Below are 25471 nucleotides of genomic sequence, written 5' to 3' on the forward strand. Positions count from 1 at the left end.
CACACCAGGGCCTCACTGCACACCCATCTAAGGCCCTCAAGTGTGGCTCCATGATACTGGCTTTCTGTGAAGACACACCAGTGACCCAGCCCACATCACCTGTTGGTACAACTTCACTCTGCCTGGGTGTGGGGAGGGGTGAGGTTCCTTGGAAGGGGAGGGGCATTTTGTAGAGCTTAAAAAAAAGAAAGAAAGAAAGAAAGAAAACAAAGCAAGGCTGAAGTCCTCCCACAGGCAGGCTCGTGCTCCGGGTGTGCTTTTGCAGGCCAGAAACTACAGAACTGGGAGTACTGCCAAGTGCTTTATCAAAGGAAACAGCCCGCCCAACAGCTGGAGATGGGCTCCTGCCAGCTGTGTGTGTCTCTCCATCGTCTCTCCTTCTCCTTTTCTCTCCCTTTCTCCTGTCTCCATCCATCCATCTCCCGCAGCCTTGCCCTTTGCGTTGGGAGAGCCCACAGATGGACCACAGGGTCCCCTTGATGCTGAGTAACTGAGCAGACTGCCACTCCAGCTGGAGGAGGGAGGCTGTCCTTGCACGGGAATGGGTTGCCCTGAAGCGGGTATCCCGGCATTGGGCATGGGCCTGCTGGGTGGCAGGCACGGCTGCTGCAGCTGGAGCCTTGGTGAGACTGAGTCAAGTAGTCCCTCTGTAGCCTCCTCTTTGCCCACGGTGGGAGGCAGGGGCCTGGCTGGGCTGTGTTGGCGGCAACAGGGTGTTTTCCAGCAACCTCAGCAACTTTGCCATCCATATTCATTAATTAGTTAATTACTTGGATTCATGTCTCTAAGCCTTGGGCTTCCCAGGGCCGGAGGAGACCATGCACAGGTTTGGGAGAGCTCCGAAGAAGGGTGCTCGCCCCTTCCTGGTGGTGAGGGGTCTGCTGGCAGACTCTAGGGAGGGCGAGTGAGGGTGAGGGTAACCTCCTGTGGTTTCACTCCTTCTCCCAGCCCTCACCCATTTCAGGCTCTCTGCTTTGCCAATTAAAGCAGGCCACACTGTCCTAAAAAGACTGCTCTAAGCTGCCTTCGCAGAAGCTCCCCAATGAAGAATGGTTCCAGTGGGGGCTGCTTCACTCTGACAGTGGAGCTGAAGGCAACAGCCCCATCCCTGGAGAGGCCCAGAGGCTTAGCTCTGTCTCCTGACTGTGCACAGCCTGCCCCCCATCACCTCAGTTGACCCCTCACGGTGGCTCAAGGCAAATTGAACATCTCCCCCCCAGCCAGCCTGGCCACGTATCAAGACTAGGGTCCCCACTGCGTTTGTCTCTTTATTTCCAAAGCCTGCCACATGCTGGGGACTTAAGTAATGTCTGGTGGCCTAGCCTCTGGGGAAGCCATTTTAAAGCATGGGTCTTGGGGATGCCTGGGTGGCTCAGTCAATGAAGCTTCTGCCTTCAGCTCAGGTCATGATCTCAGGGTCCTGGGATCGAGCCCCACGTCAGGCTCCCTGCTCAGTTGGAAGTCTGCTTCTCCTCCCTCTGCCCCTCCCCCCTTCTCATGCTCTTTCTCTCCTCTCTCTCCCTCTCAAATAAATAAATAATGTCTTGAAAAAAAAAGAGCTTGGGTCTTACCAAATGGAAGGCAGCAACCCAGTCAGTACACATTCCCCAAGGTTGCCAAGTTTGGGCTTATTTGCCCTTTGGCGGTTTTACTGAGTACCAGTGTCATGGCCAACACTGTGCAGGGGGCTGTGGGGGGCACCAAGAGGCTGCAGACTCAGATGATCTTAGCTCTGAAGTCTGGTGGGCATTCTATAGCCCAGCCTCCTTCTTTCCTACCATCTCCCCCATCATTATGGTTCTCTTCACAAGGCGAAGTTCTTGGATCTTCCCTCTGACCCTTCTCTTCTTCCCCGAGGCTTTTTGTACAAACAGACAAGTAGGCTTAGTCACAAGGGCCCTGGAGCGTAATGATCACAGGCTTTGATTTGAGTCCTCATGGAGCCACTCACTCTACCTGGTGGGACTTGGAGTAAGTCGTTTCGCCCTGCCTGAGCCTCAGACTCCCCCTCTGTATATGGAGAATGAGTCAAATACTATCGACCCTATAGGATTTGGGGAGGGTTCATTGAGGCAGTGGTCATCCTGTATAGGAAGTGCTTTGAACTATGACTGGTGCAAAGTAGGCACTCAATGAATGTTCACAGCTGGTATTCATTACTGTTGCTGTGTGTGTGTGTGTGTGTGTGTGTGTGTGTGTGTGTGTGTGTGTAAAATGTCTGTCACGCATAGCTGGGCTGCTAGGGCTATCTACTTGCTAAACCATTGACAAACCAGAGGCCCTGATGCTCAGAAGGTCAGTTGGTTTGTCCAGCTCTGCCAACCACAAGCCTGAGTGGAAGTCAAGAGCCTGAGGCAGAGTTCAACCCCTTATCTTTGATCCTGTCCCTCACAAGCAGGGCTTCCCCTCGGGCCATAGGCCACACTAGATTGGCTGCTCGCCATGGATGGGGCCAAATTGTTCTGGAAAGTTCCACCTTCCCCACAACTTCTCTGGACTCTGGCTTCCCGGCTTCCTTCATTTGGGATCTTCTTTGTCTCACCTGCCCACCCCTCCCTGCGCTCTTAACACACATGCGTTTGCTACATTTTCCCCAGCCTGGTATCAACCCTGAGGATATCTGAAAGGACCAAGCCAGGACTCAAAAGAACCATGTTTATCATGGCCTGTTGATGGCCATCTCCCTGAGGGTATGAGTGTAGTGTAGTGTGTGTGTGTGTGTGTGTGTGTGTGTGTGTGTGTGTTTAGAGTCTGCAGACTTGGGGTACCGGTTCCTTGCATGTTTAGACCTTGTGGCATCAGGATCTCTCCTTCCTAGTTCAAGTATGGACTGCCTGACCTTCCAGCAGCAGCCTCTGGCAGCTGGGCAGACAGAAGGGTACTGACGTGGGCATGCACACGATCTGTGATCTAGGTCTTCACGAATGGGGGTTTGTGGGGCCTGGCCCCTCCAGTTCCTTCACAGGGGCACTTCCGATGGTTGGCACCAGCCGCACGTCAGCTGCAGGGAGCAAATGGTATGAGGGAAGAGATTCCAGGTCTTCTTTGGCTACGGCTGATTCCTTATTTCCTCTCCTTTCCCAGTTTGGGAGCATTTGTTGCTGTCTGAAGGGCCGGGCAGTGCCAAGACCACAATAAACAGCTTGTCCAGTACACACAAGCTCTTTGGACCCTGAAATGTCAGCTGGCCAACTGGCTCACAGCTCAACCCTGCTGCGTGCCGTTTGCATCCGGCCCCTACAATGCCGCTCAGCACTTGTAGAACCATGTGTCATAGCAACAAGCCTGGGAGTGGGGGCCCCACGGTGACCTGGTCCTAGCTCCGGGAAGCCAAAGTTAGGGTAGGGCTGCAATTAGGGTCCCTGATTAAAAAAAAAATAATGAGTGGCTTAAGGACCCAGCTCTGCAGATCTCAGACCAGCAAAGTGGCCTGTCCTTCCCTCCCTACCAGGCCTGGCCCCAGTGGCAGTGGACCGCCAGATTCCCTCTGCCCCATATGACTGGACTGCTGAGTGGTGTTGGGCAGAAACATCTCACCCATTGAAGGCTAGTGGGGGTGCAGGGTGCATGCCTCCAGAGGGCGCGGACAGAGCCCGAAGGGCAAGAGATGAGAGGGAGAGGTTGCGGGGTCTGGTAGCAGAAAAGTGCCAGGCCAGGATCCAGGAAAGCTGGGCTCTGCTCCCAACCCCTGCCACTGACTCTCTTGGCATCCTTGAGCAAGATCACCCAGAGGGCAGGGTTGGGGAAGCAGGCACAGGGCCAAGGCCTTGCCTAGGAGAAGGTGAGCTGTGAAACCTGGTTCATGCATTGGGTGGTTGGAGGTGGGGTGTTTAATCAAGAAAACTTTCCTTTGAAAGAGGTACCTAGTTGTCTTTAATTTTCTATTTTTTTAAAAGATTTTATTTATCCATTTGATAGAGCACAAATAGGCAGAGCTGGAGGCAGAGGGAGAAACAGGCTCCCCGTGGAGCAAGGAGCCCCGATGCGGGGCTCCATCCCTGGACGCTGGGATCATGACCTGAGCCTAAGGCAGATGCTTAATGACTGAGCCACCCAGGCGCCCCCCTAGTAGTCTTTAAATGCCTTGGGTACATCTTGACCAACAGAGGAGCCCAACATAGTGCCCCGAGGACATATCAGAAAAGAAAGAACCACTTCTTCCAAAATGTCTTGTTCTTGGCCTTGCTTGGGAAGCCAACAGGCAAGGAGGAGCCCAGGTTTGGGGACTGAAGGCAGAAGGCATGGTTGTGCCGTGTGATCATCCTTTCATCTGCCTCTTGCGGCCACCCAGGAACAACTTCTCTGGGGTATGTCTGTCCTCTGTTCTCCAAGTTTGTATGGAAGAGGCATCTCTCACTTCGCCACCCTAGGTGCCCATGCATCGATGTCCCCAGTGTCCAGAAACCCATGCCCTGGCACACACTTACTCTCAAGACCCGCCTGCATATCTCATCCCCAAGCTTCCTTCATCTGGAAGCAAAAAATGTGCTATCTCTTCTGGTCCTCCATGCTCAAAGGGAACTCGTGAGGCAAAACCTTCTTCAGTAGTACAAAACACAGTTGCTAGAAGCTACCAGGGTCTGACACAGACCAGGTGCTTGGTAACTATTTGTCAGACGAATCCAGATTGGAATAAACTCACAGTACTTCCATATAAAAGACTGCATTTGACAGTAGGAACTTGAGGCTCTATGGTAGGACCAGTTTAGGGACGGGAGGAAGGGGTCTGTTTGTGACCATGCAAATAACAATACAGGGTTCTGCCACCCTCTGTGTGCATGGAGGGACGGTAGGGTACACCCACTGGAGGCGGGGGAAGGATGTCTGGGAAAAGAGCCAACATCCACTCCAGTCTGAGGGCCGCAGACACTTCCCAGTGTAGGAAGGCCCAATGGTGTTGTCTAATTGGCTTTGTAGTTGTTCTCTTCTTTAGCGAAGGCCCAGTGTGGTAAAGCTAAGGTAGGGCTGAGCTTCCCGAATCTCTACTGGAGCTCTGAGTAGCTTCTGGTTATTCCCAACCAGGATCCAGTTGCCAGGGAGGGCCTTGGATCCGATGAGCATCTCCTAAGGGAGCCAGGAGGGCTTTGAATGGGGAGGAGGGGTGTCTTCACAAGCCATTCAGACCTCAACATGCCCCCTCTCTCCCTGAGGTTCAGGGGCTCTGGGATGTGGGAGCTGGCCTTCAGAGATTCCTGGCTTCACTTAGCAGATTCCTTCGTCGTCTATGCCTTCACAGCAGGGTGGGTGAGAAAGAGCAGCTCAGGAGGAAAAAACAGAGGAAAGGTCTCCGGGTCTGTTGACGTTATAAGTGCTATTGATTTTACAAGATTTTTCCATTGGAAGGACAGTGAACTGACCTCGTTTTGCAGCCGGCTCGGGCTTTGACGCCACCGTCTAGGCCATGAACCGAGAATCCGAGAGGCTATGGCTTTATGTCAACACATACTTGATAGTCACCACTCTCGGCAAGGCCAGGCGGGGGCCTCCTGGGGTGGGATGTGGGAGAATGGGAGTGGTTCCTGGCCTCTGTTCCTTCCGCCTTTCACCAGGGACGCTGAAGGACCCTGGGCCCAAGCACTCTCAGACCCTGGGCCCAAACACTCTCAGACCTTGCTGGACCTGGAGGGCAGGGGCCGGGGGTGAATCTTCAAGGAAGAAGGACTCTAGACAATCAAGCTCAGGAGGGAAGAGGATGGCTGTCAGAGCACTGCACTTGGAGTTGGGGACCTGGGCCTGCCCCCAGCTGGGTCACTAATTGGCTGTCTAATTTCAAGCCAATGACTTCCCATCTTCTGTTGTTAGTCCTCTCCTCTGTTAAGTGATGGGTGGAACCAAATGATCCCCGAGGTCCCTTCTGGCTCTGAAATCCTGCAGGTTTGTGAAAAAGGCTGAGGTTGGGAAAGAGGAGGAGATAAGAGAGGAAGAGGCAAGAATGAAACATTTCAGTAGCAGCCAGAAGGGGGGAAATGGGAGAGCAACAGAGGTGCATTATGATGTCTAGAAATGGCCCTGAGTGGAGACTAGGAGGCCCAGATCCTGGTCCTAGGTCTACCACTAATGAGCTGTATGCCTTAGGCAGGTCATTTCCCTGCTTTGTCCCTCATTCAAGTACGAGGAATTAGTTGGCTTCCTGCCCCTCTAGACTACTTTTCTGTTGGGAAACCTAGATATACACATGGAAAGCAATCAGGAGTGGTGTGACATTTAGAGATGGAGAGGGAAGTGGTGGTTGGTTGGCTAGTGGGCCAAGGCCTTACCTAAAGGACAAGGAGAGTGGGAGTAGTGGCCCCCAAATCAGACAGATGAATTATTGGCTCTGCCTCTTACCTAGCTGTATCACCCTGGGCAAGTCATTTGCTCTATCCAAATTTCACAGTCCTCCCCCATAAAAGTGGGAATGGAACTAACTGGTCCTCAAGGCTCCTTCCATCTCTCTGAATATGTAAGAAAACAAAACACAACAAAAAGAGTCCAGAAGATGCCAAGTAGGCCAAAGGGGAGGATTGTGCATTCAAGGAGGAAGCCAGCTGGTGTGCATCAGATGTATTTGCCAGGAGGAAAGAAGGATGGAGTTTCCAGAGCAGTAGTGGGGGTGGGTGGGAAGGAGAGGAAGAAGAGGAGGAAAAGGCAAGTCAAGGTCATCTCAAGGTAGTGATAGGAAGGGATGCTGATGTATGTTCAGGTAAAGAGGGCTTGGTGGGTAAGGAGCCATCTCCTGGCATGGAGGTATGAGTGGCTCCGGAACCCATGTTCAGGGTACCACAGGGTAAGCCCCAGGTGGACAGTGGGGGAATTGGAACACTTTCAAACCAGCAGGACTTCTTCCATGGAGGACAGGGCGGTTAGGGGCCCATCCCGAAGAATTTGATACCCTTTAGATTTTACGCATGACTGATCTCTGCCTGGCAACAGAGATAAAGTCTGAGCAGGTATGGAAACTAGGAGCCTAAAAGAGGATTCAACCTGCCTGGGGCCATGTGACAGTTTGTTTCTTGGCAGAGCCCAGAGCACAAGATGGTCTCTTTCCGGATTCAGAACACTGTCCTCTTGTGTGGCCCCTGTCCCATCCATTGGATGCTCTCAAATGAATCCCTGCTTGAAATTATTAGTTTCTTGGAGAGGAAAAAGTGGGGTGAAGAAAAGCCAGTTCCAGGAAACCGAGAATCTCAGGGCGTTGGGAAGCCCAACCACACTGGAGAGTACCTGGTGGGCCCTTTGCCCAGCAGGCCCAGGCTTGGGGCAGGAGCAGTGAGTGCTGGCTCAGGGGTAGAGAGTGTGGGTTCCAAAGTCAACGAGATCCTTAGATCCCAGCTCTAGGTGTGTGACACCGAGCTGGTCAAAACCTCTCTGAGCTGCTATTCCCTCTGTGTCATCTGCTTAAAAAAAAACAAAAACAAAAACAAAAACAAAAAAACACATAGCAAGAAATAAATGAAATAATGCATGAAATGTGCTTGGCACAGTGCCTGGTACATAATAAACTCTCAATAAGCAGTACCTATTAACATCATTATTCTTTCCATCATTGGTTTAACAAATGTGAGGATTCGTGATCTTTCTTACTGGTCTCCCACTGCCACCAAAGACCTCGACTCTGCTCTGGGGACTCTGCTCTGGGGGACTCCCCTCTTCCTTTGCTTACCTCAGAGGCCTGCCCTGCTTCAGCTGCTTCACCTTTGGGCCTTTGAGACGCCCCCCCCCCACCATCCTTGCTATAGGACCAGCCTTCTCAGTGGCCTCCAGAGAGTCCCACCTCCCCCGGACTTGCCTTCCAATGCCAGGGGCCCAGCAGCAGACCGAGGGAGGGAGGCGGGTGTCGAGGGCCAACAGAATGAAGCCATGCCTTGCGGGCCTGCATTCAGTCCCTGGCAAGGCCTGGCAAGGTCACCTTTTGCTTCTGATTTCCTCTTTTGGGGAAGGGTGGGTTGAAATGAAGCCCTGAGGGAGAATTTAGGGGGAAAGCGAGGGCTTTGCCCCCACAACCTGGGGAGAAACCTCCTTTCTGGTATTTGCCAGACCGAGGGACATTCTAGCCCAGGGGACTGCTATGGCCAAGTACAGGAGCAGAGCTACTACATCTGTGGTGGGCGTCACTCTCTAGGCTCTAGGAAAGGCTCTGGGGCCCCTCATCCTGGGAAGAGAAACCCAGATTTTCTCAAGTAAAGAGACTCATGGGTGAGGTCCTTCAGAGGGAGCGGATTGCTTATGCTGGGGAATTCAGAGGGTGCCCCAAACCGCTCCCAGCCTCTTGTCCCTGGGAGAAAGGTGGGGTCACCAGAGAAGCTCTGTGGCATGAGGCCAGGGAGGCCCAAGAACACATTCAAGTGTGCAGGTCCTGGTGATAAAAGAGCCCAGGCCATGGTCAGGGTTGAGAATTGAAGGGGAAGGTGGGCGGGAAGAGCAGGTGGGCAGAGCCTGGCAAACTACAGGTGGAGCAGAGACAGTTGCCTAACTGCAAGATTTCAGGGGTCCCAGAGCAGGCTCCACCCCCAAATCTCCCCCCGCCCCCTGCCCAACACACATGGAACCGAACAATGGTTTGTTTCTTGAGCAGATGCTGGATGTTCTGCACTGTGTTCGCCCCCTGTAGCAAACTGTCAAGTTCAATCACTATCACCCCCAACCCCCCAACCCTGAGTTCATCCTCCTCAAAGCTTTTGATGGGGATGGCCTGAGGTCAGGGCTGAAAGAGCGGTCATTCGGCACACCAATGGCCATGACCATGACCGGAGAGGGAGGGAGAATGGCTAGAGACTCTTGGATGGTAAACAAAGGCCCGTGGATAACATGATGGGTGGTGAAGGGGACAGGGGCAGGGCAGGAGATGTTCTCAAAGCAGAGTGGAGGTGCACAGGAGACCAGCCCTGGCTAAGGGCCAAAGCCTGGAGGAGACATAGGACAGGAGAGAGGAAAGGTGCCGGAGTTTTTTTGTAAGGAGGCGTTTTTTTGTAAGGAGGGCACTACCGTGCAACCTGTATGGGTCCTTCCAGCACAGCCGAAGGGAGACATAATAATTCCTGATATTTATCCAGGACCTTGCCATTTAAAAAGCTCACTCTCTTTCTCTTTCCCTCCTCATACTCTTTCTCTCTCCCCCCCCCCCTTTCATTTTCATAACAGCTTTGGCAAGGAGGGTAGGGCATGGGGTCATGACTCCCATTTGACAGATGAAGAAACCAAGAATCAAGAGAGATTACCCGACTTGCCCAAGGTCACACAGACAGTTTTAACAGCAGTGATGGAACCAGAACTTCCGTCTCCCAACTCCTTAGGAAAGCAAGGCCAAAATTGGCCTGATGAGCATTCAGAGCTGAGTATGGAGGTAACCACCTCCTTAGCATTATCTCAGGAATTCTGGGAAGGGCCCCCTGCCCCATAAATACCTCTCAACTCTGCTCGCTAGTACCTGAAATGTCACTCTTAACGATTCATTCTGTTGAATTGAAACTATGGCCCCTGTTAAAATGTGAAGGGTGCTGGAGGACAGGGTGGGGCCATAGGAGAAAATCTCAATGCCTCTGAATTATGCCTGAGTGTTGCTGGGAGAGGGCCCTGGTCATGGAGTGGAGGGGTGGAAGCAGAGGGTATGTTCGGAAGGGAGGGGAGGGAAGGCTATGCTGGCAAAGCTCCTCTTTTTGCGTAAGGGGAGGAGTTGCGTCAGAGCGTGAATGATTGCAACCTTGAGAAGGGGAGGCAGGTCTGCCCAGAAGTGGGCCTCTGAAAGCTCTGATGGGTGACTTGGAGTCCTTGGAGGGAGGCTGGGGGAGGATTCCATGTGGCCCTGAGGGAGGGGAAGGGCAGCAGGCAGCTGGACAAGGAAGCAGGTTGGCTTCAGAAGCTGGAATTGTGGAAGGGCGGGTTGTGGGGGGAGCTATTCAGGGACCTGGCCTGGAGCCAGGGGCAGTCCCATGGGGGTGAGCGGAGGCCTGAGAGCTCCGGGCCCCATTCCAGCTCCTGACCTTGAGTCACCATGCAACTCGGCACTTTTCCTACCTCAGCCCAGACACCCAACAGGTCTCTGTTATCACAGCTTCCCGTTTTACAGAAAACTGTGTAAAAGTTACTCTCCTAACTCCTCCTGACCGACCCTGCCCTTCCTATAGCCCTTACGGCCCTCCCATCCAGCATCCTGGAGGCCTCCTCGGCTTCCTCAGCCTCAGGGAAGCTCTTGCCTGCTACCTATGGTCCCAGAGGCTGCCCCTGCACCCCATGGTCGGGAGCACGAGGGCCTGAAGGCTTCACCCAGCCTTTGGCCTGGGCCTCTCCACCCAGAGGCATAGCTGCATCTGTTGAGGTCGAGGCTGAGGGACTATTTGAACTGGCAGCAACCTCAGAAGGCACTTTTGCCATTCATTCATTCAGTTCGTTCGTTCGTTCGTTTCTTCCTTCCTTCCTTCCTTCCATCACTGCACTTGTTGAGCATTACTACGGGCCAGACACTGTTACAGACCATTGGCATATGGTTTCATGGAGCTCCCAGTCTAAATAGGGGTATCATTCACCAAATAAGCACCGGAGTAAGTATCAATTTGCAGCCCCGATCCTCTCATTTTATGTGTGGGGAACCTGGGGCCCTGAATGGTTACAGGACTTTTCCAAGGTTGTTCTGGTAGCCAGGGGCAAAACCGGGCCAGAACCCAGGTCTCCTGATTACTATTCCAGTGCTCTCTCCACCATGTTCTGGAAGGAATACAGCATGAGTTTAAAGACATGGTATTTATCCTTCTCTGTAGAGCCAACCTTACCTATAGTCAGAGTAGCATGTGGCAAGATTTGAAGAGCCCTGAAAAACAATCTCCCCCTTCCCACGGTCATCTACCCCCAGAGCTTGCTCTCCCCCCGCCCTCACACCACACCCATTCCCAAAAAAGTACTTACCAAAATCTGTGGGTTAAAGCTCCTGTGATCTGGCTGAGGGAAACCTGTTAGGCCATTACTTGCCATTGACACAAATACATTTCTCTGATTTGTCCTCTAGGATTGGTCCCCAAACCAGGTACATTGGATTTGGGGGAGGGAGACTGAGAGTCTCCCTTAAAGTGGGCACTGCTAGGGAGGGCAGGGCACCCCAGATGGTAGTAATGGGCCCCACAAAAATCCCAGCAGTGGGAGGGCATAGGTCGCCTGAGGGGACAGGCAGGAGGAAGAAGGTACCTGAAAAAGGAAGTGGGAAGTTTCTGGAGGCAGACTCCTACTTCACAGTTGGGCCCTGGGGGCCAGCCTTGCATGGACAGCATGATCCATGACATTTTGTTTCAAAATACATGTTTACATTTGCTCTTTCCTTGTACTAGATTATACTGAGTCTTTTGTCCCTTCCCCAGCCGGGTGTCTGAACAATTTGGACTTTGTCGCAGTTTCTGAGGGGCCTTCCCTGAGACCAGTCAAGCGGTTGCCCTTAAACAGTCTGCCAGTCCCTGAGTTGAAAGGCACATCTCTCCCATCCTGACATGCTGGGGGAGGAGGGTAATACCCTCCCCAGGGGACTGCAGTGGGGATCCTTTAACCCGTGGAAAGGACCAGCGCCCACCCTAGGGCTCCCCATCCTGACCCCGATAAGGTTTCCAGTTCCCCTGCAGCTGTGATGCAGTGGGTTCACTGGGAAGGAATATTTCATGCCTAGAAGGCAGCTCAGCCTGAAAATCTCAAAACAAAGCAAAATGCCTAGCTCGAGAGGGCCTGAAATTTTAGAATCACACACCAGGGGTTCACATTGGCCTCTGCCGCTTACTAGCTGGGTGACCCTGGGCAAGTTATGGAACATCCCTGGGCCTCTGTTTCTTCATCCACAGAATGGGCCTAATGATAATATGATACCTGTCCCCTCCTATCAAGGATCCCAACTGTTGACAAGGTTCCAAAGGCTAATGTATGTATAATGCTCTTCGCACAGAGCCTTGCGAAGCTATCAGTACACGGGAGCTACTGTTGTTTTTATTTGTACCAGATGTGGCTTTGAGATCTCCCGGTGATAGGTCAAGACCTAACAGCTGTCCATCGCTGCCCCCCCTTGTTGAGTCAAGGCTTTCCCATGTCAGGTTTGCTTAAAGCGAGGCCCACCTGCAGGGCATTCCCCGCGCTGGTGATTCATGGGTGGGATGCATTCCACCCACCTATTTTAAGCCGTTCTACATTTTCTTCCCCCTGACATGGACGTGTTTACACAGGGGAGGACAGTCCCAGTCAAAACAAGATGAAAATACATTGCTGGCTGGGAGCCCTGGGCTAACTGGTTTCAGGTCCTCTCCCAGCTGTCAGCGCCTCACAACAAGGCCACGGGGGGTGGTAGGGGGCTGCCTGGCCCCACTCCCCGGCCTCCCTCCCGTGGCCCGGCTTTGCCTGGTGTGAGGCAGTTGGCCATCACCTGGTCACGCTAGAGCGGGGTTGCAGGGCTAAGGTTTTGCCAGGCTTTTACAAGAGCAAGAAGGAGGTGTCCTGAGGGGCGAGGGCTGCCCTGGAGAGCCCTGGTGTGAGGGCTGTGCCTGCCACCAGAGCCAGCAGACAGTGGTGGAAAATGACCCAGGAGAGCTCCCCCAGCAACTTGCCTTTCTGCCTGGCTCATCCCCTGCTGGACTCATTCCTCTGGGTTAATGGGAGGCCCTCGGTAAAAAGAAATGAGTCCAGGGGAGGGGGAACCCAGCAACCCCTTAGTGGCCACAGGGCCTTCCTGGGAGTCCATTTGTCACCTCTGCCAACTTATAAATGAGTAAGTCGAACGTGAGGAGGGTAGGCCCAGGGAGGCTGCTTTGCTGAGCAAGCCAATGAGATCCCCAGGATGGGAGCACTGAAGATAAATGTCCCCCGTGAGCCCTGCTCCTCACAGCTTCGTGAGAACTGGTTCCCGAGAAGAGCAGGAGAAAACCATCTCCTAAACTCTGCTGCTCTTAGAGCTGCCCGCTCAGGCACTTTGGTCACTTAACAGCAAGCCCAGGAATACGTGGACACATTTGCCTGTTCCCCACTGAGAACCCAAGGCCCTGCCTAGGCATCACCCCACCTGTCTCTACTGAGCCATCCTGGGGTAGGTCTCCCAGGAGCCCCCCACTATCTGGACCATGCTAGGCAGGCCATCGTGTTCCTGCCCTGAGAAAAACTGAACAGTTCTTCTTCTGAGGGAGACTTTTCATTTTAACAGGGATCCTCAACCCTTCACACTCCGTGGTGACACGAACAGTGAGAATTTGCTTTATCTTGATGGGTATCGGGATGTTTTTGGTCAGGATGGGTTTTGGGGGTTTTTTGGTCTCCCCCCACACACACACACAGTGTTCCAGTTTTATGCCTGTCACTTGCTCAGAATCAGGCCTGCTAGCCCCAAATCCCTCTTTGATGTTGCTGCCAACTGAGACCTGGCTGCCCTGCTCCCAGGCTTCATCACCCTCCACTGCTCCCTATGGGTGCCCTCTTCCTAGCCGACCCAGCCCCTCCAGCTAAAGATGAAACAGACCAAAGGCCCAGCGTTATTGGAGAACCAGGAGCACACACACGGGTGAATTATCCCTCTTATTGAAGAGGTCGAGCCTTGGTTCCAGGTCATTAGTGGCCACTTACTCAATTAAATTGTGTTTGCGTTGGGTCTCCCAAGTATGTTTGATTTTCACTAGTCTTTTCATGTTTTTAACTGCAGAATGATTCTCAGTGATTGTCCCCAAATTCAAGTGTTAACAGAAGGCAAATTCGTGAATTTGTCCTTACAGTTCTTCCCCACAGGGGCCATTATCAAAGTTCTTTTTTTTTTAATTTTTAAATTTAAATTCAGTTAATTAACAGATAGTGTATTACTGGTTTCAGAGGTAGAGGTCAGTGATTCATCAGTCTTATAAAATACCGTGCGCTCATTACATCACACTCCCTCCTTAATGTCCATCACCCTGTTACCCAATCCCTCCACTCCCCTTCCCTCCATCAACCCTCGTTTTTTTCCTGAGGTTAAGAGTCTCTTATGGTTTGTCCCCCTCTCTGACTTTATCTTGTTGTATTTTTTCCTCTCTTCCCCTATGATCCTGTTTTGTTTCTTAAATTCTATGCATCAGTGAGATCATATGATAATTGTCATCCTCTAATTGACTTATTTCACTTAGCATAATATACTGTAGTTCCATCCATGTCGTTGCAAATGCAAGATTTCATTTTTTGATGGCTGCATAGTATTCCATTGTGTATATATACCACATCTTCTTTATCCATTCATCTGTTGATGGACATCTCATTTCTTTCCACGGTTTGGCTCTTGTGGACATTGCTGCTTATAAACATTCGGATGCAAGTGCCCCTTCGGATCACTACATTTGTATCCTAGGAGTGCAATTGGTGACTCGTAGGGTAGTTCTATTTTTAACTTTTGGAGGAACCTCCATACTGTTTTCCAGAGTGGCTGCTCCCATTTGCATTCCCACCAACAATGCAAGAGGGTTCCCCTTCCTCCCTGTTAGCAAAGTTCTAACCCTTGCCCAAACCTTTTACTTATTTATTAAGCACATATTTGCCATATTGAGACTGTGTGGCAGGCACGGGTCCAGACTATGGGGGTACAGTGGTGAATAAGATAAGCCCCTATACCCGCAGAGCTCGTATTCTAGTCTAGGAAGCCAATCCATGCTCACTGGGGAACTTGTGCATTGCCCACTTCCGGTCATGATCTTATCTGGCTGTGCTTTCAGTCCTGCTTGAAAGACTAGAGGCCCTGCTGATTACTAACTGTGCTTGTGCCATCAAAGAGGCCCTCGAGGCCAGAACGTTCTGCAAGTTACACATCCTGAGTACGAGGGCAGATGGCAGAAGACCTTCAAGAGAATGAATTTTTTTTAATATTTTATTTATTTGTTTGAGATAGAAAGAGAGTGAGAGAGAGAGAGAGAGAGAGTGCATGAGCGGGGGATAGGGGAGAGGCAGAGGGAGAAGCAGGCTCCCTACTGAACAGGGAGCCTGATGGGGAACTCGATCCCAGGACACTGGAATCATGGCCCCAGCCAAAGGCAGATGTTTAACAGACTGAGCCCCTCAGGTGCCCCAAGAGGCTGAATTTAAGTGTTGATTCTGCTTTCACATCAGTCCCTCACGCTATCCCCATCCCCATAAGTAGTACCAGTGACTTGTGACACTGTGGAAACAAAACTTGAAACCAAACAAAAAGTTCGAAATGCCAGACTTGGAAATAGCATTGATAGGGCTGCTCACCCAGTGAGCCATTGTGCCAGCAGTGTTTGGGGACCGGGACCCTTACTCATCATGGAGCATGTCACATTCACATGGCCCTCCTTACTTCCCAAAGAACACAGCTGTGCCACCTACAGGATGTCCACCAAGTCTGGAACCACAGCAAGTATATGTACATATTGTAGTCAAAACATCATCAGTCTGCAAAAAGTAATACGATGATATTTTCTCTGTTTCCAGACTTTGGGATGTCTGTCCACATAGCCACCTTGTGTGGCATATATGTTAGGAAGGGAAGCATCATTCCCATTTCATGAATAAGGAGCTGGCAGCAGGGCTCAGGGGACGGGGTTAGAGCCTCCTGAGAACTCTGCCAGCTGGCTAGTGGCCCAGGTGGAAAAAGCTCTGGCCTCCTGATGTAGTTTCTTCCTGCTTGACCAAGTTCATTTCAAATGGGTGCTAAAGCTATGTTTCTCAAGGAGCACCTACCCTGGCATGTGCACTAGGGCAGTCCCTCTCAATTCTTACCATTATTCTCCATCTAAGCGCGCAGGAGCCAGCTCCATGGGCCAAGCCCATTATCGCAGCAGCCTACTATTGGAAAGAAATCACCCGGTGACGTCACCGATGCCTCCAGATTATCTCCCAACCGTCTTTGGGCCCCAGTGCCCCAAGATGCCCAAGGACCATCTGCAAAACTCCCTTCTTAGCTGCTGAATTAGTAACCGTCTATACTTGGCCATTCCTCAGTTTCCATATTTACTTTAGCTCTTCTGCAAGTCTGTCAACAAACTTCACAGTATTATTAGTTTTAGCAAATAACAGGATGTCAGAACTGTTGACCAGGATTCGTTACTTTGCTGTGAGAGCTCTATCCCAGGACATAGGGGCCAGTGTTCCTCTTATTTTTTAAGGTGTATGAGCTTTGGCAGGGAACCTTTCCTCAGGCAGGCCCGCCGCGCTCTGCCCAGTCCACGGGCTCCGCCCTCAAAGACCTGGGCCCTTCTGTCTTGGCTTGGTGGGACAGAGATGTCCGAAGGTAGATTATTTTTTCCCCAAAAAATCAATTTTGAATTTTGGAAAATGGAAAATCAAATCTGAATTTTCCATTTTTGTGCTCTACCCTTAACATTGCTGCCGTGGCCTTTAAAAACAAGTCTGTACTTGGTAAGGTGGCTTCGGCACTAAACATTCATGTTGTCGAGAAGGGCCGGGGTGGGGGTGGTGTTTTAAACAGGCACTAAGCATTTCCAGGCTTTGGACCCAAAATATCTTTCTCTTCCAACCCCACCCCCCTGCCCTGCCCATCTCAAGGAGCAAGAGAAGAGGTTAAAAGGGTCATTCCGTTGCTGACCGGGACCAGGAAGTCCAGGCCTTTGTTTATTTAAGCCCCAAACCTAGCAGGCAGTGTAAATGAAACATAAAAATAAAATAAAATACCAAAACACAGGCCGGATGCGTGCTGCAGAGAGCATCGAATTCCCCTTCTGCCCTCCCTTGGGAGAGGGGAGTCAGCGGGCAGTGGGGGCAGCCTTCTTGCCAGGGAGGAGCCCGAAAGCCATAGGAGGGGTGAGGACGGCAGGGGCAGGGGAGCTGAGGTTGGGATCAGGGTGGGGATGAGCATGTTTGCAGAGATCCCGGTGACTCTGCAGTCAGCCCCAGCAGGCTCCTGACGGGGGCGATGAGTCACACTCCTCCAGCCAACCTGGGAACGAATGGACCCACATTTGACCTAGTGGTGACAACCACAAGGCAGGCAGAGAGCTGGCTTTTGTAGAGGGGAGGCAGGGCTGGGCTAATTGACCGAACTGTGCTGTTGGACAAACATCAGCCCTTCCTTCTTTTCTCCCTCTCCCCGAGGTTCTTCTCCCGGCCCTGGGATGCCCACCCTCCACACCCCCAGCCTCTGAGGCTCACAGTTCCCACCAATAGCCGTGAAGGGACTCAGAAGCAATCTGGTCCCCCTCACAGACAGAATTTACCAGAGACTGATTTACAAATCAGAGCACGTTCGGGTTAGCCTAACAGCCCTCATCTGTGTTCTGATAAAGTTTTCAGGAGTGAAAGGCCAACAGACACGCGGCCTGGAATATGCCGAACCCCATCGCGGTGTATCACCCAAAGTAGGTCTTGGTGCCCCTGACACTCTGGGGACTCTTTGGGTAGACCCTGTCTTAGCTGTTACCTTTAGGCCAGTGGTTCCCAAAAGCAGTTCCAGGGACCAGGGACAGAAGAGCTGCTTTCAACCCATCTGAAAACACCCTCCCCACGCCATACAGCTTCCCACTGGGTATTCCAGGGCTGGAGCCCGGGACATCCGGATTCTTCACAAGCTGCCCCAGGTGATCCTGATATTGAGAACCTCATGGGGACCCATTTCTTTCCCTCTGAAACCCACCAGCAAGGTCTCCCTGCTGTGTGCCCACTGGCCTTCTGGTGCTGGTCTGACCACTGACCACTCTGTTGAAAGTAATATGAAAATTGAGTTCCTCCTTGAGTGTTAGTGATAGTGGCAGACAGTGGCCTTTTCCTAGGACTTTGGCATGGAGGGGGAAAAAGCGTTCCTAATTCTTCAAATTATAAAGAGGTCCCTGGATGATCGTTAGAAAACTCGGGAGTCTAACTAGGACGGTGACGTTTGTAGGCACTACAGTAGTCCGGCCAGGCAAATAGCTTGTACTGAGAGGACTTTTTCTCAGTGCCCTTCAAATCCCACTTCTCGGGTAGCCAGTCCTACAAGGCATCTAGGATGGGGCTGGCTCTAGTTAAAACTGCCCTCCTGGGGAGCCCAGGAGAGCCATTTCTTAGGCGTTCATATGCTTGTGTACACGTAGTGCTTGATTTTTTTATTTCTCTTTTATTTTCACGTGTGATTGACATCTATGAAACCCGTGGGCCCAGCGGCACTAGGGCTTGTTGTTCCTGGTGTGCAGTGTGAGGCTGGAGCTCGTCCCCCACCCCCGACCTGTGATACCTGCCTCTTGTATGGCCTGCTCTGGATGGCGGAGAGAACCAGGGCTATGTCTTTTATCCTCTGGCTTGGTCTAGCGCGTCCTGCCTTGCCATCTTGCCCTGTCCTGTTGCCTTTCTACTTCTTTCTGGTCAGGAAGAAGCTGGCAACAGTGAGAGAGCAGGATAGGCGAGATGCTCTGCTCCCGCCTGTCTCTGTGAATGGGACATGGTGAGAAGCTGAGAGAGTTTGCATACATGTGTGTGTGCGCCTGTGCTTCTCTTTCCTCCCGAGGAGGTATGTGTATTCCTTGTCAGCGACTCTCAGACCAGGCCAGGAGACTTTCCTGGATGCTCCCAAGAATCCTCTGAGTTCCCTGACACTGTTCCCGTGGCTGGGGGTGGTGGCGGGGGAGGCTGCCCAGGGAGGAGCTTGCCTTGTGTCTCTTCTTTTCTCTTCGGCCCCGGTAGTGTGTCCCCCGTGTCCTCCCGCCCCCGCCCTCACCCCGGCTAGGCTGCCTTCTTTCCACCCAGGAAGCTCCGGGATGGGGGTGGGAGGTGGCTGGAGAGCGGGAGGCCCTTTGCAATCAGCAGAGCCCCTCTTCACCAGTCAGAGGGGCCCACCACAGAGGATCAAGGAGCTACCTCAAGTGAGCCCTTGGTGAATAGCTCTGCTGTGAGGTAAGCGAGGGCCTGGGGCATACAATTCGAGAGGCCAGGGAGGCTTATAATGAGCCCAAGCGCCTAAAGAGGCTGGCATTATTATTGCCCTGTTGTTCCCCAGGAAACCTGTATCACTACAAAGGTCACCCATTCTCTAGCAGGGCCCACAGTGGAGCCGGGTGCTCCACCTTGGCCTCTTCATGGGCCTCTTGTCTGCTGGCCCCACGGCCCCAACAAGATCCTCCTGGTTCTTGTCTTCTAAGCATTGCCAATAGCCCCAAGTCCTTCACATACCACTCGAAGTAACCCTGGCAACTGCCAGGGGAAAAAATGGCTTGGAATTTTAGCTCTTGGGGCTGCTGCACAGAGCAGAAGGGATGGGGGGAGGCCCTGCCAGTTCTCCCTGGCTCAGCTGGGCTGGTGGAGGGCTGGTGCAAACAGGAAGAGTGGCCATGTTCTTGCGGCGTGCTTTCCCTGCCCCTGGGCAGGCTGCTGCCGTGGGCTGGGATTCCCAGAGGGTGGGAACAAGACCGTTCTTGGGCCAGGGGAGGCCGTTGGCCTGCCTGAAGATGGTGCAGGTCTGGGAGGGTGAAGTGGAACGAAGGTTAAGACCAGGAGGAGCCAGCCAAGGAAGGAAGGCCGAGAGGTTGGCAGGTAGAGGTGACCCCAACCCGAAACAGGGACATCCCTCTCAGAGAGTGAAGATCTATGCTTTGTTTACAAACAAGGTTTACAAACCCCTCAGTTCACAAACCCTGAGCTTTCAGGAAGAGGATCAGAGGGAGACTGCCTGTGGGCCACAATGCCAGAGGAGTCTCCAGTCCCACAGAACTCCATAGAAACTTCAAGCTTTGTGGCTTCTCTGTTATCCCCATCGAGATGAGCATGGGCCAAAGGCCAGGGTGGGGAGATAAAAAGCAGAGCCAGTTCTGAGAAATGAAGGGATGCCCAGGGGTGGCAGGGGTGCCACCATCCCGAACCCCGAGCTACCATTCCCCTCCTCCCTCCCCGAGCCCTGGGCTTTTTCCCCCTGAAGCAAATACTTCGCTGAGACCAAACCCTGACTATTCCTTCCAGAATATTCTGGAAGGAAGCACAATTTTTGACTTGTACTACCAGTTGGTTTGTTTGCTTGGTTCAGTTTCCCTGATACAGGCCTTGCACTTTGAATAGGCATTCAGTCAATCTTGAACTGAATCGAGTTGAACCAACTTGAATGATCAGGACAATGTAGAGAGGCAGGAGGAGGAGGAGGCGATCCCATTCACCGAGCTGAATTTTGCACTCTTCCTCAGGAATATCTATTTCTGGCCAGGAGCTGGGTAAGTGTGGAGGGTGGAAAATGAGAAAAGAGCTTGGAAAAAGTCTGGAGGTGAACTTGCCCAGTTGCAAGGCATAAAGTGAAGGGAGACGAGTATAAATACTGACACAAGGTTCATGAGATTTAAGAGTCACTGAACTAAACAGCATTCATGGGTCATGTTGCCAAGACTTTCAGTCTCGCTGAGACACCAGGACAAACGCCCTCCCCTTCACGGTTCGCCACCAAAGCTGGGGTGACAAAGATGGTTGGGACAAGAGCACTTTTGAACCTCTCCGAATGAGGGGGAGGGGACGGACTGCCCTGTCAGAATGGGGTTTGGTTCTGCCTGTCATCCCTCGCGTCACTCGGAGATTGTTTGTGAAGCTCACATGGGACCCTGTCGGCGAGAGAGCTGAAAGGCACGATTCATTGCTCCTGTCGTCATTTGGTGTCAGGGTTTGGCCCAAATCGGTTGTTGGAGCTGCTTCTCCAAGACAGCGGCCTTCTCCACGGGGGTTCTCCTCGGGGTCCCTCCCACCATCGCCTTCCGCATCTGTGTCCACATCCTCCTCCCCATTTTCCTGCCCCCCAGAGTCGGGGGTTCTGGGCCTTGGCCATGCGGGGCAGTTCACATGACCCACAGAGGACAAGGCACTTTCTCTGTCACCGTCTTTCCTTCTTGCTTCCCTCCTTCTGGACTTTGGGGATTTTCCATGAAGCCAGAGTAACGATGTAAGAGGCAGTGGCCTTCCTGTCTCTGGTCTTCCACACTGGAGGGGAACCAGAGGGGAAGAGAGAAGATAAGACAGAAGCAAGGACAAATTAAGCGATGGCATTTCAGCCTCCTTATTCCCCCAGCCTCTTCAGAAAAAGGGACAAGTAAGTAATTAGAGGTAGACAGAGCTTCAGCCGGAAGGGGGCCGGGGTGGAGGAGTCAGTGGGGAGGCTGTTTTCAGCCGTCCCATTAACTGTGCTAACGCTCCAGTGCTTAATATCCTTTCTGATGTCCTTTTCCAGCTCCTACCCCTGTGTTTGCTTTGTGGCTTGTCCTGCACCTCTCACACCGTGTCTTTTTCCGCTTCTCCTGACACAAGACCCTGTGTTTCGCTGGCAACGTCGGCAAAATCTTTGGGCGGAACATGCCCCATAGAAAATAAGGAAGACTTGCCTATAAAGAGTTTCCTTTGGGCTGCGTGGTACACAATGCTTCAAGTGTGACAAAAAGGGAAGTGAGATGTTCCCCCTCACTGCCACCCCCCCCAGCCCTACCGCACGCACCCACCCCTAGTCTGCTCCCCACCTCTCAGCGGGGTGCTGAGATCGGGCCCACCCAGACTGCCCAGTCTCTGTCCCGCCGTCCCGTGGGAACCCCGAGTAGGAAGCACTCTTGTCTTAGAGAGTCTGGCTTTTTGAGCGGGAACAGACCAGACCTGTAAGAATGCTGAGACACTTCTTCCAGCTCAAACAAGTCCGTGTCCAGGTCCTCCTAAAACGGAGGAAGGTGGCCCTGTCCTCATGATGGCCACCCTGCATCTAGAAGGTCGCCCCTGAGAGAGGGTGGGGTGGCCATGTCTGTTTCATTGCAGCATCCCATGGCCGGAGGGCCAGACCTGAGGGCCAGCGAAGGACCTGGCTTGTCAGCCTCGGGTGCTGTCACTAGGCTGGCTCTGGGTCCAGCCCAGGATGTTGGGTGTAGGGTGGAAGAGAGGGAATCAGGATGCATTCACACAGGGTTGCTAGGCTGTCGAATCCCTAGCCCACTGTTTCCTGCATGGGGCTCACCTCCACAAGACATAGGGACACAGAGAGCCCCGTGGATCCGCACTTCACTCAGAAAAGTTAGATCAGAACATAGATATCTTGTACAGCACTAACTTGCACTTGCTTGCTGCAAGGTTTGGCGCAGATTTTCTGGGCAGAGGAATTTTCTAGTGTGCCAGGGGTTAAGCAGAAAACCTTTCAGATTCCTCCTCCTCCTTCCTCTCTCCCCCTCCTCCCAGCCCTTGTCTGAAAAATCCCTCTTCAGGGACTTCTAGGTGCATTGTCTTGCCTTAGCGAGCTCTGGGATCCAGCCATCATTTCCTTTGCTAATGGTGGATCCTAAGGCCTCAAGGTGATCATGTCTCACTTTGCTGGCAGCTGGCAAACTTGACGTGTAGAGGGAATGAGAGATCGACTGAGTGTGGGCTGAACCTGGGACATCCCTTGCCGAAGCTGTTTTTTAAAACTACATCCCCGAAAGGAGCTTGTTTTCTTGCGGTTGCTTCATTCTCCTAAATGCTGAGCACAGCAGGAATACGCGAGGTGCCAGGGGTGGGCGGGGGGGGGGGGTTAAGGATACCAGTTAGTGGGGCCCTAGGAACAGGAGGTTTGACTGGACTATGATTATTATTCTCAGACTACTTCCCTTATTTGGGATCTCGTCTACCCCAGGGCTACATATTTCCATTGTGGGAGCCACCCGGTTGGATTAATAGCTCCTATTTCCTAGACAGAGCGAGCTTTCTTTGAGGACTGTGGGGCTGCCTTTTGAAATGATGTGGGCGAGCCCAGCCCTCCTATAAGGTTCACTCGGACACTTTGGATATGCTTCTGGTCCCCGATGCTGCTGTCCCCTGCCACGAGTGTCAGAAAAGCTGGCTGTGCTGACCCAACTTAGAGCCGCCCTCTGGACCACTTGTCCTGCCCTTCATCCTTGCTTCCTCCTCACCACCTTTCTGGCACCTCCAACCCAGCCCCCCCCCGCATTAATTTACTTACTCAACATGCCTAACCCCTACCCCACTACTAAGTGTGGTAGGAACAAACTTGGTCTCTGGATTGGAGTCCCAGCTCTATAATGTATTAGCTGTGCTTTCTTGGGCAAGGTAGCCTCTCAGACCCTTGGTTTCTTCATCTGTAAAATGATGGTGACAGTGCCTACACCACAGGCTTTGTGTTGTGGCTGGCACAAATGTCTGGCCTATAGCTGACGCTCACTTACTGGTAGCCATGACTGTCAGTGGCTCTTAAACTCAGCTTTGTTTTAGAAAAAATTATTTATTTATTTTTAGAGAGAATGTGTGCATGCATGAATGGGTGGTGGGGACAGAGGGGGAGGGAGAGAAGCTCCAGCAGACTCTGCACTTAGTGCGGTAGAGCCCGTGGGGCTCAACATGGAGCTCAGTCTCACGACCCTGGGATCATGACCTGAGCTGAAACCAAGAGTCACAAGTTTAACCGACCAAGCCACCCAGGTGCTCCTTCATACACTTATTTGGAATTGAAGTATCATTAAGTTACAATTCAAACACAGCCTTGCTTGCAAACTTTACTTCTTTTCCTTTTCCTTCCCAAACTACCTTGATTTCTCTGCCTCTGCCTCCATATAAGGGAGTCCCCCTGGAAGGAGCTACGACTTGTCCTATGCCTTGTCTCCTTGGGGGGTGGTTTTTCTTCCACCAACCCAGCTTATTCATCTCCCTCTTTTTCTTTTCATCATCTCCCTTGGAATCTTGGGGGTGGGGAGCAATAGTTAGTTTAAGACAGATTTACTAGCCAGTGGCAAGTCTGAGAGACTCTTCCCGGGGCCAAGAAAGCTCTGTGTGGCACAGAGGGCAGATTACTTTATCAGGGAATTCCAGTATCAATTAAGCTGCTGATTTAAGAAACCTTTTTTTTTTCCTCAGCTAATGTTCTCGATGACCTATAAATAGAGTCTGCCCTTTGTTCTGCCTACTACACACAGCTGTGTGCAAATAAACACCTTGTTGGGAAAGCTTGTGACCCAAAGGCAACATAATATCCTGAGATTGGGAGGGTCTCCTACCTCACCGAGGGTGAAGAAAAACACCAGCCTGGGCTGCTGAGATAAGTTTTCTTGGCTTTGCCCAGAGACTGGCCCTATGCATTTGTTACCACCTGTGCGACCCAGTGGGAGCCCTGCATCATGGTGGCCCATATGGGCTGATCCTTGGCATAAGTGCACCGGCGGCCTGGAGAAAAGCAAGGCCTTAAGACTGGGCCTAACTGGGGCCTCGGCCAGGGTGTCGGTGCCAGGCACCTGGTTAGGAGAAATATCCTGAGGCAAATAATAATTACCTTCTTTGCTGATAAGAGGTCCTAGTACTTTTCCAGTAGCATGATTGCATGAGGGTATTTCTTTGGACCACAGCCTGAATCATAGACTGATTCATGGGCACTGGCCCTAGCTTCATCCAGACTATTGTATGTGTGGTGGAACCCAATGTTCTCCTTATGGCCCTGAGTTGGTGTAAATAATACTTGCGGTTGCATCATCACCTGTTCCTTCTTCAGGCTGCGCTGCTCCCTCTGGCTGTAATGCCGCCTCTGTCCACCAGGTGGCCTCACTTAGGACCGAGTAGGAGCAAAGCACCTCAAGCCTCTGCCCCCTTTTATTTTTTAAGCTCCAGGCTGAAAAGAAGTAAAATGTATTTTGATGGAAACATACGTAGCTCTGAGTAGGCCACAATCACCTCATTTTCCTTGTAACCCGGAATCGGTGTGCTCCAGAAGTAGCCTCTTAACCCTACCAATGGCTGGACCCTTCACCAAGGAAATGTTTTCCTGGGATGATTTGTAAGTGGCCTTGTTTTGTAGTTTTGTTTTCATTTGCTCTGTATAGGAAAGTGACAAGATCTTGTTTTTAACAATACGGACATGAAATTCAGGATAATCTTCAATGTATTTTCTCTGCAGAGTAGGGTGTGGAGACTAAAGGAAAGGGGGTTGGTGTCTTGTGGTCATTCCAGCCCTCATTCCCTGCTGCCCCCCCCACCTCTTCTGTCTCCCATCTGGCCCCCAGCTTCCCCCTTGTACATGTTTCCCACTCATCTGAGTTCTTGGGACACTCTCTTGTCCCGGCCATGTCACAGATCTATGCATGTGTCAGCATACAGAAGGGTACATCCAAAGGAGGGGGTCAGTGCATAGTTTCTGGGTTTGGGGGCACACCAGCGGGCCAGCTGGCTGGGTGATGGGACATGCAGGAGACAAAGTATGTTTGCAGAAGAGAAGGCTGAGAAGGCAGGCGGCGGGAAGTAGGTGAGCCTCCCGACGGTGCGGGTGGGTATCCAGGGCGTGTGGTGTGCAGTTGGCATTGCAAAGCCATGGGGGATATGCCGGCTGACACCTGAAGAAGAGCTTTACTCTTTACTGAACGCTCTTTGCTCTGGTTAGGGCACCCGTACTTACTTCTGGAAGAATCCGTTCCAGTTTGGTTTTTACCAATCTCCAGAGCCCTCTTTGGAGATGCCAGTTGGCACAGGAAAGTGCTGAACTGTTTACAGTCCTAGCCTACGGTTCAGGGAGGGGATGTGGTTTAACTGGACCGCAAAGCCCGGTACAGGACTCATTTGCATGGCCCCTGACGCCATGTGACGCAGCCGGCTCCTCCTATAT

The 25471-nt window shown here is 52.1% G+C and overlaps 1 protein-coding gene and 1 long non-coding RNA gene across 3 annotated transcripts in view; one reads left to right on the forward strand and one right to left on the reverse strand.

Moving 5' to 3' along the window:
* TSC22D3 (TSC22 domain family member 3) overlaps nt 1–25471 on the forward strand; it is a 61778-nt gene that overhangs the window by 32472 nt on the left and 3835 nt on the right. Inside the window, exon 1 of one of the 2 annotated variants that reach the window (XM_045068344.1) lies at nt 24591–24649. The exons of the other annotated variant lie outside the window; for it this stretch is intronic. Coding sequence (XP_044924279.1) covers nt 24606–24649 — 44 coding nt within the window. The 5' untranslated portion in view covers nt 24591–24605. Of the gene's footprint in view, nt 1–24590; nt 24650–25471 lie in introns of those variants that run through there. 2 annotated transcript variants of the gene reach the window in all.
* On the reverse strand, nt 19317–25379 carry LOC123388555. The gene is made up of 3 exons (XR_006603037.1): nt 25265–25379; nt 24353–24484; nt 19317–20841 (listed from the first exon to the last, which is right to left on the reverse strand). It is a non-coding gene; the product is annotated as an uncharacterized LOC123388555 (long non-coding RNA).

Source organism: Mustela putorius, unplaced genomic scaffold, assembly GCF_011764305.1.
Source record: "Mustela putorius furo isolate JIRA1106 unplaced genomic scaffold, ASM1176430v1.1 tig00003901_pilon_pilon_pilon, whole genome shotgun sequence".
Lineage (NCBI taxonomy): Eukaryota > Metazoa > Chordata > Mammalia > Carnivora > Mustelidae > Mustela > Mustela putorius.